Here is a 13,961-nt window from a genome sequence, read left to right as displayed (position 1 = left end):
AATTCTTATATCGAGTTTGCTTAGAAATGCTTTATTACAAAGTTATAAACCAATATTGAAAAGAAATATGAGATAAGTAACAACGGATTTTTTCACAAAAATATAAATTATCTACGCAATGATTTAGTGACGCATTTCAAAATGTTGTCCTTGCACATCGATACAAGCTAGACATCGACGTAGTACAGAATTTGTTACAGTACGACATTCCTGAAAATTTTGTTGCATCTCAGTAACTGAATTAGTAATTCGTTGCTTTAAATCTTCAAGCGAGATTACTTCTGTACTGTAAACTTTATTTTTTAAAGTTGCCCATAAATAAAAATCAAGAGGCGTTAAATCGGGCGATCTTGGAGGCCAGAAAACCGGTCCTCCTCGACCAATCCACCTATGAGCATAATGTTCATCTAACCAGTTTCTAACTTGTCTAGCATAGTGCGATGGACAACCGTCTAACTGTATCCGGCTGTTTTGGCGAAACTGCAGTGACACATTTTCCATCAAAATTGGTAAATCGTTTGATAGGAATCTTCGAAAAGATTCTCCGTTCAATCGGTCAGGTAAAAAGAACGGACCAATAAGCCGGTCATGAAGCATACCCATCCAAACATTACATCGAAATTCGTGTTGAAAGTTTCTTTGTCTGGTAGTATGTGGATTATTATGAGCCCATACATGGCTATTATGAGAATTGAATATGCCCGTCTTGTAAAGGTCGCTTCATCTGTCCATAATATCATTGATGAGAAAAGATTGTCCCTTTCTACTGCATTCACATACCAGTTACAAAATTCGACTCGTTTCTGATAATCGATTGGAAGTCATTCTTGTACAGGTGTGTAATGATATGCGAATCTGTCATCAGCACGCAATGTTCTCCAAATAGTGTTTCGTGATATCTGCAGTTGAGCTGAAGCACGTCGAACACTTTGTGTAGGAGTATTATCAAAAAGATTTAAGATTCTTTCCGAGCGTCCTCGGTGTCTTAGAGCTGAACGAACATCATCATATTCATTCATAGGTCGAAATGAACCCAAATTACGTAATTGCAAATGGGTATTACTAAACACAGAACTATCTGGTACTCTCCTGTTAGGAAATCTACGTTGATACTCTCGTACGGCAGCTCGTGCATTTCCGTCACAGAATCCGTACACGAAACGAATATCGGTGTATTCCTCATTTGAAAACACTTTTGGCATTCTGATAGTAATTGCTAGTTGACACGACGATTGAAATCTAACAGCTACTCTTGTGAAAGTAACAATCATACTGAATCGTTTCAACATAGTGAACATGAATACATGTGAATACACGTAACATAAACATCTTCGACCTTGCAAATTCTACACTATGTTCCGTTGTTACTTATCTGATATTTCTTTTCAATATTGGTTTATAACTTTGTAATAAAGCATTTCTAAGCAAACTCGATATAAGAATTTTTTCTTATTTCCACTAGTAGAATATGCTCCCGCAGTTTGTCGGTTAAAACCCGGGACACCCTGTATATAGACGTATAGTTCGCATAAAATTTATTCCACCTTAGGTGCTTCTCTAATTTAATGCGGTGCACGAAACAAGATGCCCCGTTATGACGAATACACGACGCTCCGCGTAATACACTGAACTTTCGCTATATTCTCTTGCGGACGATATTCCCTCGTCTCGCTCGTAATGATAACGTAATTTGAAATTGCATGAAACAAACGCGCCGGCTCTTTACAGGGTGGTAAATCGCTCCAAATCCTCCGACACAAACTCCCGTTGCTCGCAGCGCTTTTACAGCTTGAGAATTTATCCCGCCGGTGAATTCGGTTTGTATCAGTTAAAAGGGGTGCAAGTTTCGCCTCGTAATTTCCAACGGTTATCGCGCGCAACCCAACAAATTTTACAACCGCAACGCAATTTCGCCAATTTTGCAGACGCCATTCTGAGAATGCGATAAAGTGTACCAGTCTGATGAAAGGCACCGATAATCTCTTTCAAAATATTCGTCACCTGTTATCGTGACGTACATTAATTATCAATATCGCCAGTTGGCCGGGTATCTAGAACACGTACCGTTCGTATCACTTAAACATCTCTAGAATTCAAGGTTTCTCGTTAAAATACCAATTTTCGAACTTCTTGCCGAGCTTGGTATATCGCGCGCGCGACATCGATACTTTCCTTTCCAATATCAGGCGTATCATGTCGTGCTTTCCTTTTTCCCTTTTACCTTTTTTCTTTTTTATGCTGATGCCGGTACCAAATATTGATACGGAATATTGATGTAACAGCCCTGTACGAGTTCATGTCGCGGAAGATGGGCCGCAACTTCGTCCAGGACGCTGCGAAGTAGCTCCGTTCGCAATTTAGCTATTACCCGAAGATCCAATTTCGCCGTCTCTCCCATTCCTCAGTGTTCCCACCCTCTCGTTGAGCGGGGTAGCAATCGGCGCGCCGCTTTACTTTTCACGAGATGCGCCGAATGAGGGTGGATGCGGGTGCACAGGCGGGCGAGAAGGAAAGGGCGAACGTTTAAGCATTCGGATTGCTGTCTGTCGTGAGTGAAGAACGACCGTAAAGTCGACAGATCCGCGAACGATCCAGCTGTCTGTTCCGCGCGGCGCGATCGGAGCAGGCTGCTGAGCGCCAACTCGCGCCGCCTAGGTTCTTGGAACTTCGTTCCAACGTTCGTACAGTTGCATGTGAATGCGTCATGTAACACGATTATCTCAGATGAGGGTAAGGTTTATACGCGCCGCTGCGGAAACTATGTATCGAGTTAACAATGTTGAGGAGGAGCGAGTTGCAAGCGCAGCAATCTGACTCGCGCGATGAAGCGCACGCGATAAGAAATGAGCGCGAAGCGGCTCAGCGCCGCTAAGTTCGCGTTAACATTTCGCTCGTAAAGATGCCGAATTTATCCGCCGTGTCGTATTACGGTTGTGCAGTGCCCGAAAATATACCTGTACACCCGTGAACCTTGTCCAACCTTACGACCCTGCAACGACGACGACTTCGCGAGTCCAAATTTTCAGAAGCAATTTGTTACTTGGTTGACAGTGGACGCAGGCGAGAACAACAGTGAGGGACGAGCGAATTTTTTCGTACATGCAAGCGGAGCCAATTCGAGAATTCTCCAATTTCGAGATCAGGAATGAGACCCGACGCGAACACGGCGTGAATCTGACGTATCCTAACGGAATATCGTCCTCGCCGTCCCATTCCGAAGAAGGGATCGCGAACAGGTTGACGACCCCGCGACATTTACATCAGCATAGGTACGCATGACGCGCGAGCGCGCGACGAAGGAATATCCAGAAGCAGGCAGTCCCTGTAATTTATGTGGAACAAACCCGGCAGGGTTTATGGGGGTCGTACGACGGGGGATAAGGAGCGAGCGAGATATCTCCGGCCTTAATATGATCGGCGACGCCCTTAATCCCGAAACCCCGAGCCCGCCTTCCGCATCGGTGCCGCGCACCGCGGCAAGCTTGCTCCAGAATGAGGACGAAATGGTGGAATCGCAGGAAGCTCTCATAAAGGCAGATGCGGACACGTGCCTTACATACTAAAGCCTGATCCTGCGCCAAAGCCGCCCGCATTGCATGCTCGTGACGCCGCGTACATAGGGTGTCCCAGAACTGTCACGTCGCCTGTCAGATACAGATTCCACGAAGACTTTTGGATTAGTTCTCGACCGATGAAGAATTCAGATGGTCCCATCCGCCGAATTATTCGATTCTCATCCCTTTGTACGACCGCTTTTCAGCCCCGCCCGGAGATTTGCGCGAACGCGATGAAGAACCACCACGATCCAGTTCGCCATTTAACGCGGAGCTCAATGAAACTCGAGTCGAACGTTACGGGTAAAACAGCGACGGCATCCAAATCGAATTTCCGAAAATTCCGGGGAAAACACGACGGTCGACAAACCGCGCGCAAGCGAACGATGGGCTCTGGGATTCCTACGCGCGCCAGGGTTCCGTCGTGGTGAATGTATTGTCCGTACCGGGACAATGCGCTGGCTGATTGCGAAGCGACCAGGCGAAAACTTGACCCGAAAATAAACCGAATTGCCTGAACGGTCCAGTCTGCAGTTGCCAAACACAGATGCACTCGGGATGCATGGAAGAAAGGAACTTGTATAGAATATCACTGCCAGACCTATCCTCATTAATTACGAATCGAAAATGATTGCAAAAGTGAGCAAGTTTTGTCTATATTAGGACAGTTATGAGATTATATTACATAGAGTTAAAAATCAGTTTTCTAAGTCTTTCGGCTTAGACAATTGCAAACAAAAGTCGATATTAAGATATTAGATATATTATCGTTATCTTACACTTTCCTAAAATTATTCTTTAATTTAACTTTTTCTCAAATTCATTAATTACTCCATGATACTCTTTAATGCATAATACACTCTTGTTACACTCTTATTAAACAGAAACTTGAAATTCCAAAGGCGTTTGGTTGTATAATAAGAATTCTTGGTAGTACGGGACACTACGTATGCAACCGTGTGCTCTCAATTTTTCGATCGGTTCACCGGTCGATGCTGCGTTGTTGTGCCATAGCGGGCGAAACGTCGATGCCATCGCTGACATCCGAGAAGGCAGATATCGACAGGAAAGAAGCAAGAAATGGCTTTCACGACGGCAAGTCATGGCGATTTGCGAAAAGAAATTTCGTCATGTGTTTCTTAAGCTGACTATAGATCACGCATAATAAGTATTCAACAAATTGAAGGACACTTGACTTGTCACAAATTTTACTGCACATTTTATTTTATGTGTTTCCTTACATTATCTGAAGTATCATAAATTATAGCGTATAGAATACACCGTTAAAAATTGTGCGTCCATATGTTAAAATTTTCTTGTGTTGCCATGTTTTGATTACTACTTCAATATAAAATTAACATACAACTGATATGTTATTATTTTTATAACAATTTTATATGTTACATTAATGTTAACTTCATAACTTAACATTTTGTGTATGTCTCTTAGAAATGGAATATTATTTGAAATGCTTTTAACACAATAATTTTAAACAATCAACATGTCACAAAGTCAGTTCAACATTCTAAAAGAAGTTAAAGTAAATCTTCAAATAATCATGAACTTTGACATATAAAATAATTAAATTTACTAAAATTAAATGTTTCTATCAAAAATAATTTAAATTGAAATAATTACTATCATGTGTTAATATAACATACAAAGTAAATGTTCATATTGTATGAACGAAAATGTTCTATCAACTTTTCTGATGAGTTATTGTAACTTCTCTTCCATGTAGTTTTCAATTACTTTGTATGTTATTTTTACATCACACTTAAAGTTACAATAACAAAAATAAATGGAAAATATTGTGTTAATTACTTAACATTTCTAGTTTGTCAAGAAGTAATATATGACGAATGAGTTACTTTAACTTAAAATTTAGAGTGGACTTTCTGGGACATGCAAAAAATGTTAAAATTAACATTTTATTTTTTACTGTGTAGTTATTTGATCAGAATACGACGAAATATCGCGACGCGAGTATATGCAAGGACGAAATTCATTTCTATTTGCTGAAGAGAGATCATCACCCTTTGCAGACCCGCTAATAAACCCCTCGTACAAGTGGAGAACGAAAGGGCGATAGAACGTGGCGAACATAAAGCTCACTAACGTAAAATACAACGGCGTGGCTATTTTCAGACGGCAACGTTCCATAAAGCGCGCAAAAATTCAGCACCTATATCGAATATTACGCTCAATATCCGAGAAGAAAACGAGCACGGAACGGTGACCCGACAGCTTAGTTTTACACTCCCGGTAATAATGCACGGGGCTGCTTTCCCGCTCGATTGTAAATACGATCGGATTGCTTCTGCCGCGCGATTGTAAATACAATCGGAGCGTGCATGAAAACCATACTCGTTTCTCGCAGATGACTGCACGAGTCCGCTCGAGTCGTAATGAGACGGTTTATATTCTTCGCGGGCGCCACGGAAGCTCCTAAGCGCGCCATCGTCTCATAAACAGCAACGAAGGAAGGCAGAAGCGGATGTAGAAAAATGTTCAATGAAGTGGCGGTTATCGCGGGGATCTATGAAAAATTCGGAACATGAAAGCGATACGAACATTAAAAATTCTTCAGATACGATTCTTCAAATCTCTACGAAGACACGAAAATCACCTTATGGAAATCATGCAGAATTTGAATAATTTATTGTCAATTATAGTTTTGTCATATCATATTTTAATTATATATTATTATTTAATTAAATTTGATTTGAGTACCATTATTCATCCAATTATATATAATAATTTTAAATATAATTAAAAAAAATAAACTACTTTTTTCACACAGAATAATGTTAAAGGATTCTTCTATTCCTACGAGTTCACCAATGGAAAATGCTTTTGTATGAGAAAACCTCTATTGCTATATATTCCTTCTCTTCGCCTTTCTTTTCTCGATGGACCTGCGTATACGTTAAGGGAAAATAAATTTCTATCACACACGATCCACAACTTTAGGACGTTAAAGAATCACATGGATGTTTCCTTATATGTGTAACAAGAGATTCATATATAGAGAGGAAGCAAAATAAATCATTACGACAAAGATGCAACTGTTTCGCGGTCAACGTTACGTTTTGTCAACCGATTCAACTGCTGCTTTTACGAAGATTGAGACCCAGCGGAGCATCCTATCGGACTCCATTTCCTTGATTCCGGGTCATATAGAATTGCTGGCTTTCTCCGGTAATGCGACTTTACGTTTTCCTCCTGCTACCATTGGTCCTCAACAAACACGATCGTGCATGAAGCGAAAACGGATTGGCCTGTCCGGCGTAGTCCGTCATTCTTTCCTACCTATTTTCCTTAAAACCCACCGATCCGCGCACCTTCCATCCACTGGTCGCATTGTAATTCCGACCGAACAGTTTCGCTAGTGGCAAGTCCCTACGTGCCCGGCATATCAAATTCGACACATAAAACTGCCACGGAGACAGTAACCGTTTCGGCTTAACGTATCGTCGGCACGTGTCACCGTCCTTGCCGTCGTCGATGTCGTCGTCGTCGTCGTTGTCGTCGTCGTCGTCGTCGTCGTTGGCTGTTACACTATTACCCATTACTATGGCAAACGCGCCGACGTCCGTAAATAATTGGTATCGGATGCTCATTAACTAAATCGCCTGCTGTTATCGTCGAGTCGGCTCACGCAACCTGCAACGCGGCAGTAAAATGCACAGAAAATAATACACGACATCTCGAAATAGATAAATAAATCCTCTGGAGTACATGAGAATGATGCATTGCATTCTGTTTGAATCTAGATTTTTTTTATTTAATGCAAAATCAAGATAAAATATAAGCATATATTTATATTGTATTATATTGCATTATATTGTATTTAAGGAATTCAAGAATAAACTTTAAGAAAGTTTGAGTAATAATGGGAAAATGCGTGACGAATATTAGACTTTCGTCCAGTTCTTGTATAAAGAAAAGAAATCATCTATGTATTTACCGAAGTGTGCAGCATCTGGGGCTTTCTACACAACGGTAAATAGCAGATCTTATTAGCAGGCTGTGAGCGAAGAAAGAAATAATGCAAGACGTTTCCTGACGGTGACTATCTGTCTGAAACGTTCATTGTCTTATTACAGGGGAACTCGTTATCGACTGGCTGTTAAGTGTTACCTTTAATTAGTCGTTCTTTGAAATTAACTTTAATTAGATCGGATAACTGTTCGTACGACGTGACATGTCGAGCAAGAAAGTCGTTATTTGATATTTTCATCGCGACGATGTTGAATAATGCTATTCTTTTTACAATTTTCTTTAATATTTTATGTTTAATTATGTTTAATATTTTATGTTAAATATTTTATTTTTCTTTAAGCAAGATGAAAAAAGCAATATCAATTGTTTTAGCTAATAGAAATTACATATTCATATGCTACATATAAATTTCGAGTAGTACAAAGTTCAAAAATTCAACAGAAAGTAAAATTAGAAAGTAGACAATGTATTATACTGTCAGTAATAAATTTTGTGAAAATATTACATAACTCAAACCACATAATAAAAGAATTAAATACTAAAAGTAACAGCTTTTGAATAAATCTTTACGTTTATAGCAGTACTGGATTCTCGATAAAGTATGTTGCATAAAATATCAATTAAAAATGTAAAAAGCTTATGACAGATTGTTATTGCAAAGAATCTCGTGAAATATGTCTCTACATTAGAATATAGATCTTCATGAAAACCGATTGTACGAATTATTTATATCCCAATGAAAAACTAAAAAAAACTTGTTTTTATAAAAATCGAACAAACATCCTGCGAGATAGAACTCCTGAAAAACATCGCATATAATCGTCGCATATGTAACAGTAAGGGTGCAGACTCACAATTAAAGTACAACAATATTCCAGCGACGAAGACGAAGATGACGAACAGGAGCACCAGCAGGAGGAGTAGTATGGTCTGTCTGCACCAAGGACTTCTGATTACCTCGGTCTGCCGGACATCGTTGCTCCGTTTCTGATCAACCACCGCGGACTCGCCGCTAACGTTCACCACGACGCCCTTGTAAGTGTATTGAGGCGCTTTCTTGTCCGCCAGAAAACCATGATCATCCTCGGGATCGGAGTAAACCCCGTAGGCCTCGAAGTTGTTCTTTCTATAACCATTCATCTTCTCTGCGTTTGTGTCCTCCTGATCTTGGTGCTTCCTGACGTACGCGCTGGTTGAGGACGAGCCCAATTCACCGATCTTCAGGGTCTGATCGTAAGATTTGTCTTGATATCGAGACGACGAAGTACTCTCGTACTTAGCCCTCTCGTAGCTCTTCGAGCTCGTCAGCTCGTACTTGGTCTCGAAGCTCTTACCATCCCCGCCCTTGTACGACTGCTCGTCGTACTTAGGCTCGAAGGAAGGCCTGGATTCATAGGTTGGTTCGTAGGACTTGGTGCTCTCGTACCTGGGCAAGGTGCCGTACATCTTGCTGACCGAATGGTACTTGCTCTCATACTGCCTCGGCGGTGGCTCTTGCTGTCCGGAGCAAGTACCCAGATCATAACCGGAGTCTTCGTGGGTCTTGACGCCCGATTCGTAACCCTTGGAGGGAGCCGGCTCGTAGATCTTGCTCGAATGATGGTGGTGATGGTGGTCCTTCTTGGGCTCCAGCTTCAGCGTTTCCTCCGCGTAGCGCGACGCGTACTCGTAGTCGGTCAGATCGCGCGAATACCGTCTGCTGGAGTCTTGCAGCTCCGGGTACGCTCTGCTGAGCTTTTGCGCGTCGCTGCGATCGTAAGGCGCGTCCAGGTCCGACTCCTGATACGTACGCTGATCCACGCGGCGGTCGGGGTACCTTAGACCGCCGTCTTCCGGGTAGATTCGGTTGTCGTACCTCTCGAGGTTTTCCCGGTCGAAGCCGACACCCACCTTTCGGTCGTAATTCCGGTATATCCTCGACTGATCGTGATAGGCTCCCTCGTAGGCCGTCGCCACCGGAACGGACGATTGAGGGTCCTGGTAGGACTTGATCTCTTGGTACTCCAGGTAACGGGAGGACCTGCGCTCGCTACCATAGTCCATCGAGCCCTCGACCACGTTAGGCAACTTGCTGCTCAAATTTTCACCGGTTCCGGCGGACAGCGCCTGGCAGGTCTCCGCATGCTCGACCAGATTCGGCAGCCGCGACAACGAGCTACCTGGCGTGTTCTCCGTCAGGTCGAGCTTGAGGCCGTTGCTGTTGGTCCTGCGCATTTTCGGGGATTTGCATGATCGTTCCGCGACGGCCGAGCTACGATCCACGGACGATTGCGCTGCCGATAGCGGCGGTCAATATTAGTTTCGCGGGTTTCGGGGTTAATTAGGCTCGCATTTTTGTGTTAGTAGGAATTCTTCGAGAGATTAGTGGACGAGGGTGTTAAACCTGAAAGCAAAGAGAAAAGGAGAAAATGTTGTTAGTATGGTTAGTAGATAGGTTTTGACAGAATTTTACGATTTGAAAGATTTTCAAAGAATGTTAAATTAGTAAGAAGTTTCTTCAGTGTTATTAATCTTAGGACTTTCAAATTTGTAAATAAGAACGTTAATTTAGTACAATATATTAATTCATGTTATATATAATGAAACGATATAAATTAATCACATCACTCAGTTACGAGAGAGAAAGGGATAGAAAGAGAAATCGATAGTGTCTGCTAGTGAAATAAATATCGAAATTGGAGGATAAAATGGATGCAAAAGATTTTAATTATGTTCAATTATGTTTTAATCTACTTCTGTTACTTCTCTAATGACCCATTAAACGATATGCATGCGTATTTATCTGTAGTTCGTTATCGATACGCGTGTCTCTCTGTCTCTCTCCCTTGATGCGAAATTCACAGCCGCAATATTCTGTAAGCGCTTCTCCAGATTGCGATTACCCTCCGTATGCTCGGTAGCTCACGAACGACCGCTATAGCCAATAATGACGATAATACTCGATCGTGCGTGACCGAAATGTGACCTGCATCGCAGTCAATGATAATGCGGTCGTCGAATGCATCGACCGATGGTTCTCGGAAAATTGAAGTTGCTTAAACACAATGAATAGATGATGGCGGCGTTTCACGTTGAGCAAACAATTTCTTTCGAATGAGGACTCGATTAAGCGCGACATGCTTCTCGCTGCGGATTCACCTTTCCTTCGCCAGAGACGTTTTGCGAGTAACCTATGCGTTATATCGTTCTGTATCAGTAGTTACGATATTTCCTCGGAAAAGTTAATTTTTCTTTTACTTAGTATCAAATTGATAAAATGCTGATTGCATACATGCGACTGCACAAGAGAGTCACGCAACCCACAGCATATTATTATGCGTGTTCCAGATGACTTTGTTCAAGTAAATTTCATGTATGCAAATACTTTCATTATCATTCCATAAACGCGTTTATATCGTACTTTTCAGATAATCTCTCTACGGTATTCTCTCGACGATTACAGAAGATCGTGCTGCTCTGATCCGCTGTCAAATAACACGCGCGCTACTTTCCATCTACCTTCGATCTCTTTGTCGTAGGGTTCATATAAATTTATAACGCGCATTCTTGCATTCGATGTGAATCGAGGAAGGAAATTACTTCCGTGGCATTTAAAAAATATAATTGCACCGGGAAGATAGTTCGGAGATTACGTGTTTAACGGAATCTACGGTTAATAGAATTCCGATTTTAATTTGCTCAATGCGCCGATGTACGGGCGCCGTTAAATCGATGCTGCATCGATAAATCACATTATTGAGCTACGTCTTTCGATTACAGTCATATAATACCATCCGCCCAGTTCCATTCTCATTGTCAATTGACGGGACGTATTCGCGATTGAACGCCCGCGGATCGATCGATAATTAATTAAACGCGATTGCGGGGGAACGACAAACGTCGCGCCGGAAGTTTCCACGGGAGTTCCGGCAAGAATACTATGTCTCCCGTCTACCGTAGTTGCGGACTTCCCCGGACTTCGAGGAGTGTTTCGCAAATCTGCCAGTCGCGATGACATTCGCCTTACATTGTCATATTGCATCCGAGACGGCCGACTACGTTAATCCTTAATGAGAGAGTCGACGTTACGACCTAACTTTAATCGAATAAAGTTTTAATTATCGCGCTGATTTACGAGAAACCCTTACCAAAGTGAATCGCGGAGAGTTGAGAATGTTTGAAAGAAAATACAGCTTATAAGTGTGTATATTATGATACACTATAAGAGAGATCAAGTATAATCGTGCCGTAGTGTGGAAATAGTTACTCGTTCGATTTGTGATATCATAGCTTATACGAGGTTGCATAAAATATAAATGCACGTAACATGTCACAAGTCGTAAAGTCTTTATTAGTAATTTATTCATGAACAATCTCGAAGATACACACAAACGTATATAACTTAACACGTACAAACAAGATAACGTATCGGAACGAAGAAGGGTAGTGTCGAACGTACCGAACGGATAAGAAGGAGCACCCTCCTTCCGGATGATAACAATCAATCGTTGATTGTCCTCGCGTTGCAAGCCGGCGTTGCTCGTCATAAAATTTTCTCTAGCGACTAAACTGGAGTAATAAGTATGACAAGGGCTCAAAGGAGATTGCTGTTCCGCATGCAAATATGATTAGTTCCGGCGCGTAACTTCATTTGCGTATATTAAAAGCGCGGATACCTCACTTTATGCAAACGACGGCAGGCATGGGCGTCGAGAATGAGAGGGGCGGGAGCGGATATAGGGTGGGCTGTTGAGGGAGATGAAAGGGGTGGAAAAAATGTTTCGAGAAGAATTATAAAGAGCGACGAGCGAGAGGAGCTGCTGGGAAAAATAGGCGACCAGAGAGGAGCAGGATAGGCGGGAAAACGATGTTGGCATCCTTTTCTGGATCTTGATTGCCGCTCGTTAAAAGTCTCGGCCGGTGTCTCGCGCTTAAGCGTAAGATAACTTTCTAAAAGAATGGTAATTGCGTGTCGCCCAACGTTACAAAAACGCATCGAGCTGCATCAAAACGATAGGATAATCGAGATATTAATAAGGATACATTGTATAAAACTGGATAAGTTAAAAGCCAATACAGCAAACTTTTGAGTCATTTACCGAATATCCATATTTTTCAATAATTCATATTTGAGATGAATTGTTAAATTGAACACATACACATGCATTGTGATAAACAAATATTGATCGATAGTATCGATTCGATACTAAAATAACAATAAACTGAAATGTAACAAATTTCAACATAGTTAGAAATAACCTGTACAAATTGCGTTATTTATATTTGATAAAATTCTATCTTTGTGATATCCATTAAAATTCTATCTTTGTGATATAAAATTTATTTCGTCAGGGAATATTTCGGTCTTACAAAAACTATAATCGCCTGTCGCCTTTTATTATCCGGATAAAACTGCGATTTCGCAACCGCGCGGATAGTCAGGTCGTGCTCGCGCATTTGGCGTATGGCCGTAGCGACAACGGCAGAGAACGCGGAATTAATCCGCCCTCGCTTTTTGCCCTTCGCAGCCGCTGTCGCGCGCGTCCGCATGAGCATTTCCTCTGGCGTTTCGCATAGGGCGGCGGCGATTATTGTCGCAGGCGAACGCCTAGCTGCAACCGGAAACAATTCGGGGCTGCGAGATGCCGGCGTAGTAAACGCAAAAGCTCCTCTTTCTCTCTCTCTCTCTCTCTCTGTCTCTCTCGATTCCCGACGCGTTCAAACTCTCCGAATACCGAATACGCGCGCTCGCGATCGTCGTCCTATGAAACTATTTTGCTTAATGAAGCGCCGTTAAAACTTTCCCCAATAGGACCCGGATCCGTGGACCTCTCTCGTTCATCCGTGACTTCTCGACTTTGCCCTCGGACCACCCGGACGCCGCCGGAAGATATTCCGAAACTGCGCGGCATATCCCGCCGACTAATAATTCCATCTCGGTATGCACGGCCATTCGATGCCGGGAAACCCATAACTATAGCGGATCTACATGAAGCGACGCTCTATGTAATACGTACGGGGTATCATTTCCGATTGCTTGGGGTGGTTATGCGGTGACTGTTTGCCATGCGTGGATTTCAATTAAAGAGTTACGACTAAGCAACGACTAATTTCACTGTACAACGTCAGTAGCAAACAATGGCTAGCTCATATAGCAACTCAAGACGAAACATTTTGTTGAAATAGCAGGACTGACTGGTTATACCACTGGCAACCGTAATCCACCATTAAAATCGGAAATAAAGATTGATATCGACGTCTGCACGAGTGGAAAACAGCGTCACGCGGAATGTGTCAAATTCGTCATTGTTCAGAGAACTACCTGCAACGCTGTTGTGGTGTCAGAGTAAAAATTTGTGAACGCATTCTCTGAGTAACAAGTTTTGGGATAGGAACTGTTACATTATGCTTAGAATGACATTA

General features: G+C 42.2%; 1 protein-coding gene across 1 annotated transcript in view; it reads right to left on the bottom strand.

The window, feature by feature from the left end:
- LOC105283841 (agrin) overlaps positions 1–13,961 on the bottom strand; it is a 360,457-nt gene that overhangs the window by 278,642 nt on the left and 67,854 nt on the right. Inside the window, exon 2 of the mRNA XM_026968792.1 lies at positions 8,414–9,942. Within this exon, the coding sequence (XP_026824593.1) occupies positions 8,414–9,773 (1,360 nt within the window). The 5' untranslated portion in view covers positions 9,774–9,942. The remainder of the gene's footprint in view (positions 1–8,413; positions 9,943–13,961) is intronic.

This window comes from Ooceraea biroi, chromosome 4 (genome assembly GCF_003672135.1).
Source record: "Ooceraea biroi isolate clonal line C1 chromosome 4, Obir_v5.4, whole genome shotgun sequence".
NCBI lineage: Eukaryota > Metazoa > Arthropoda > Insecta > Hymenoptera > Formicidae > Ooceraea > Ooceraea biroi.
This window is presented reverse-complemented; position numbering and strand designations above follow the sequence as displayed.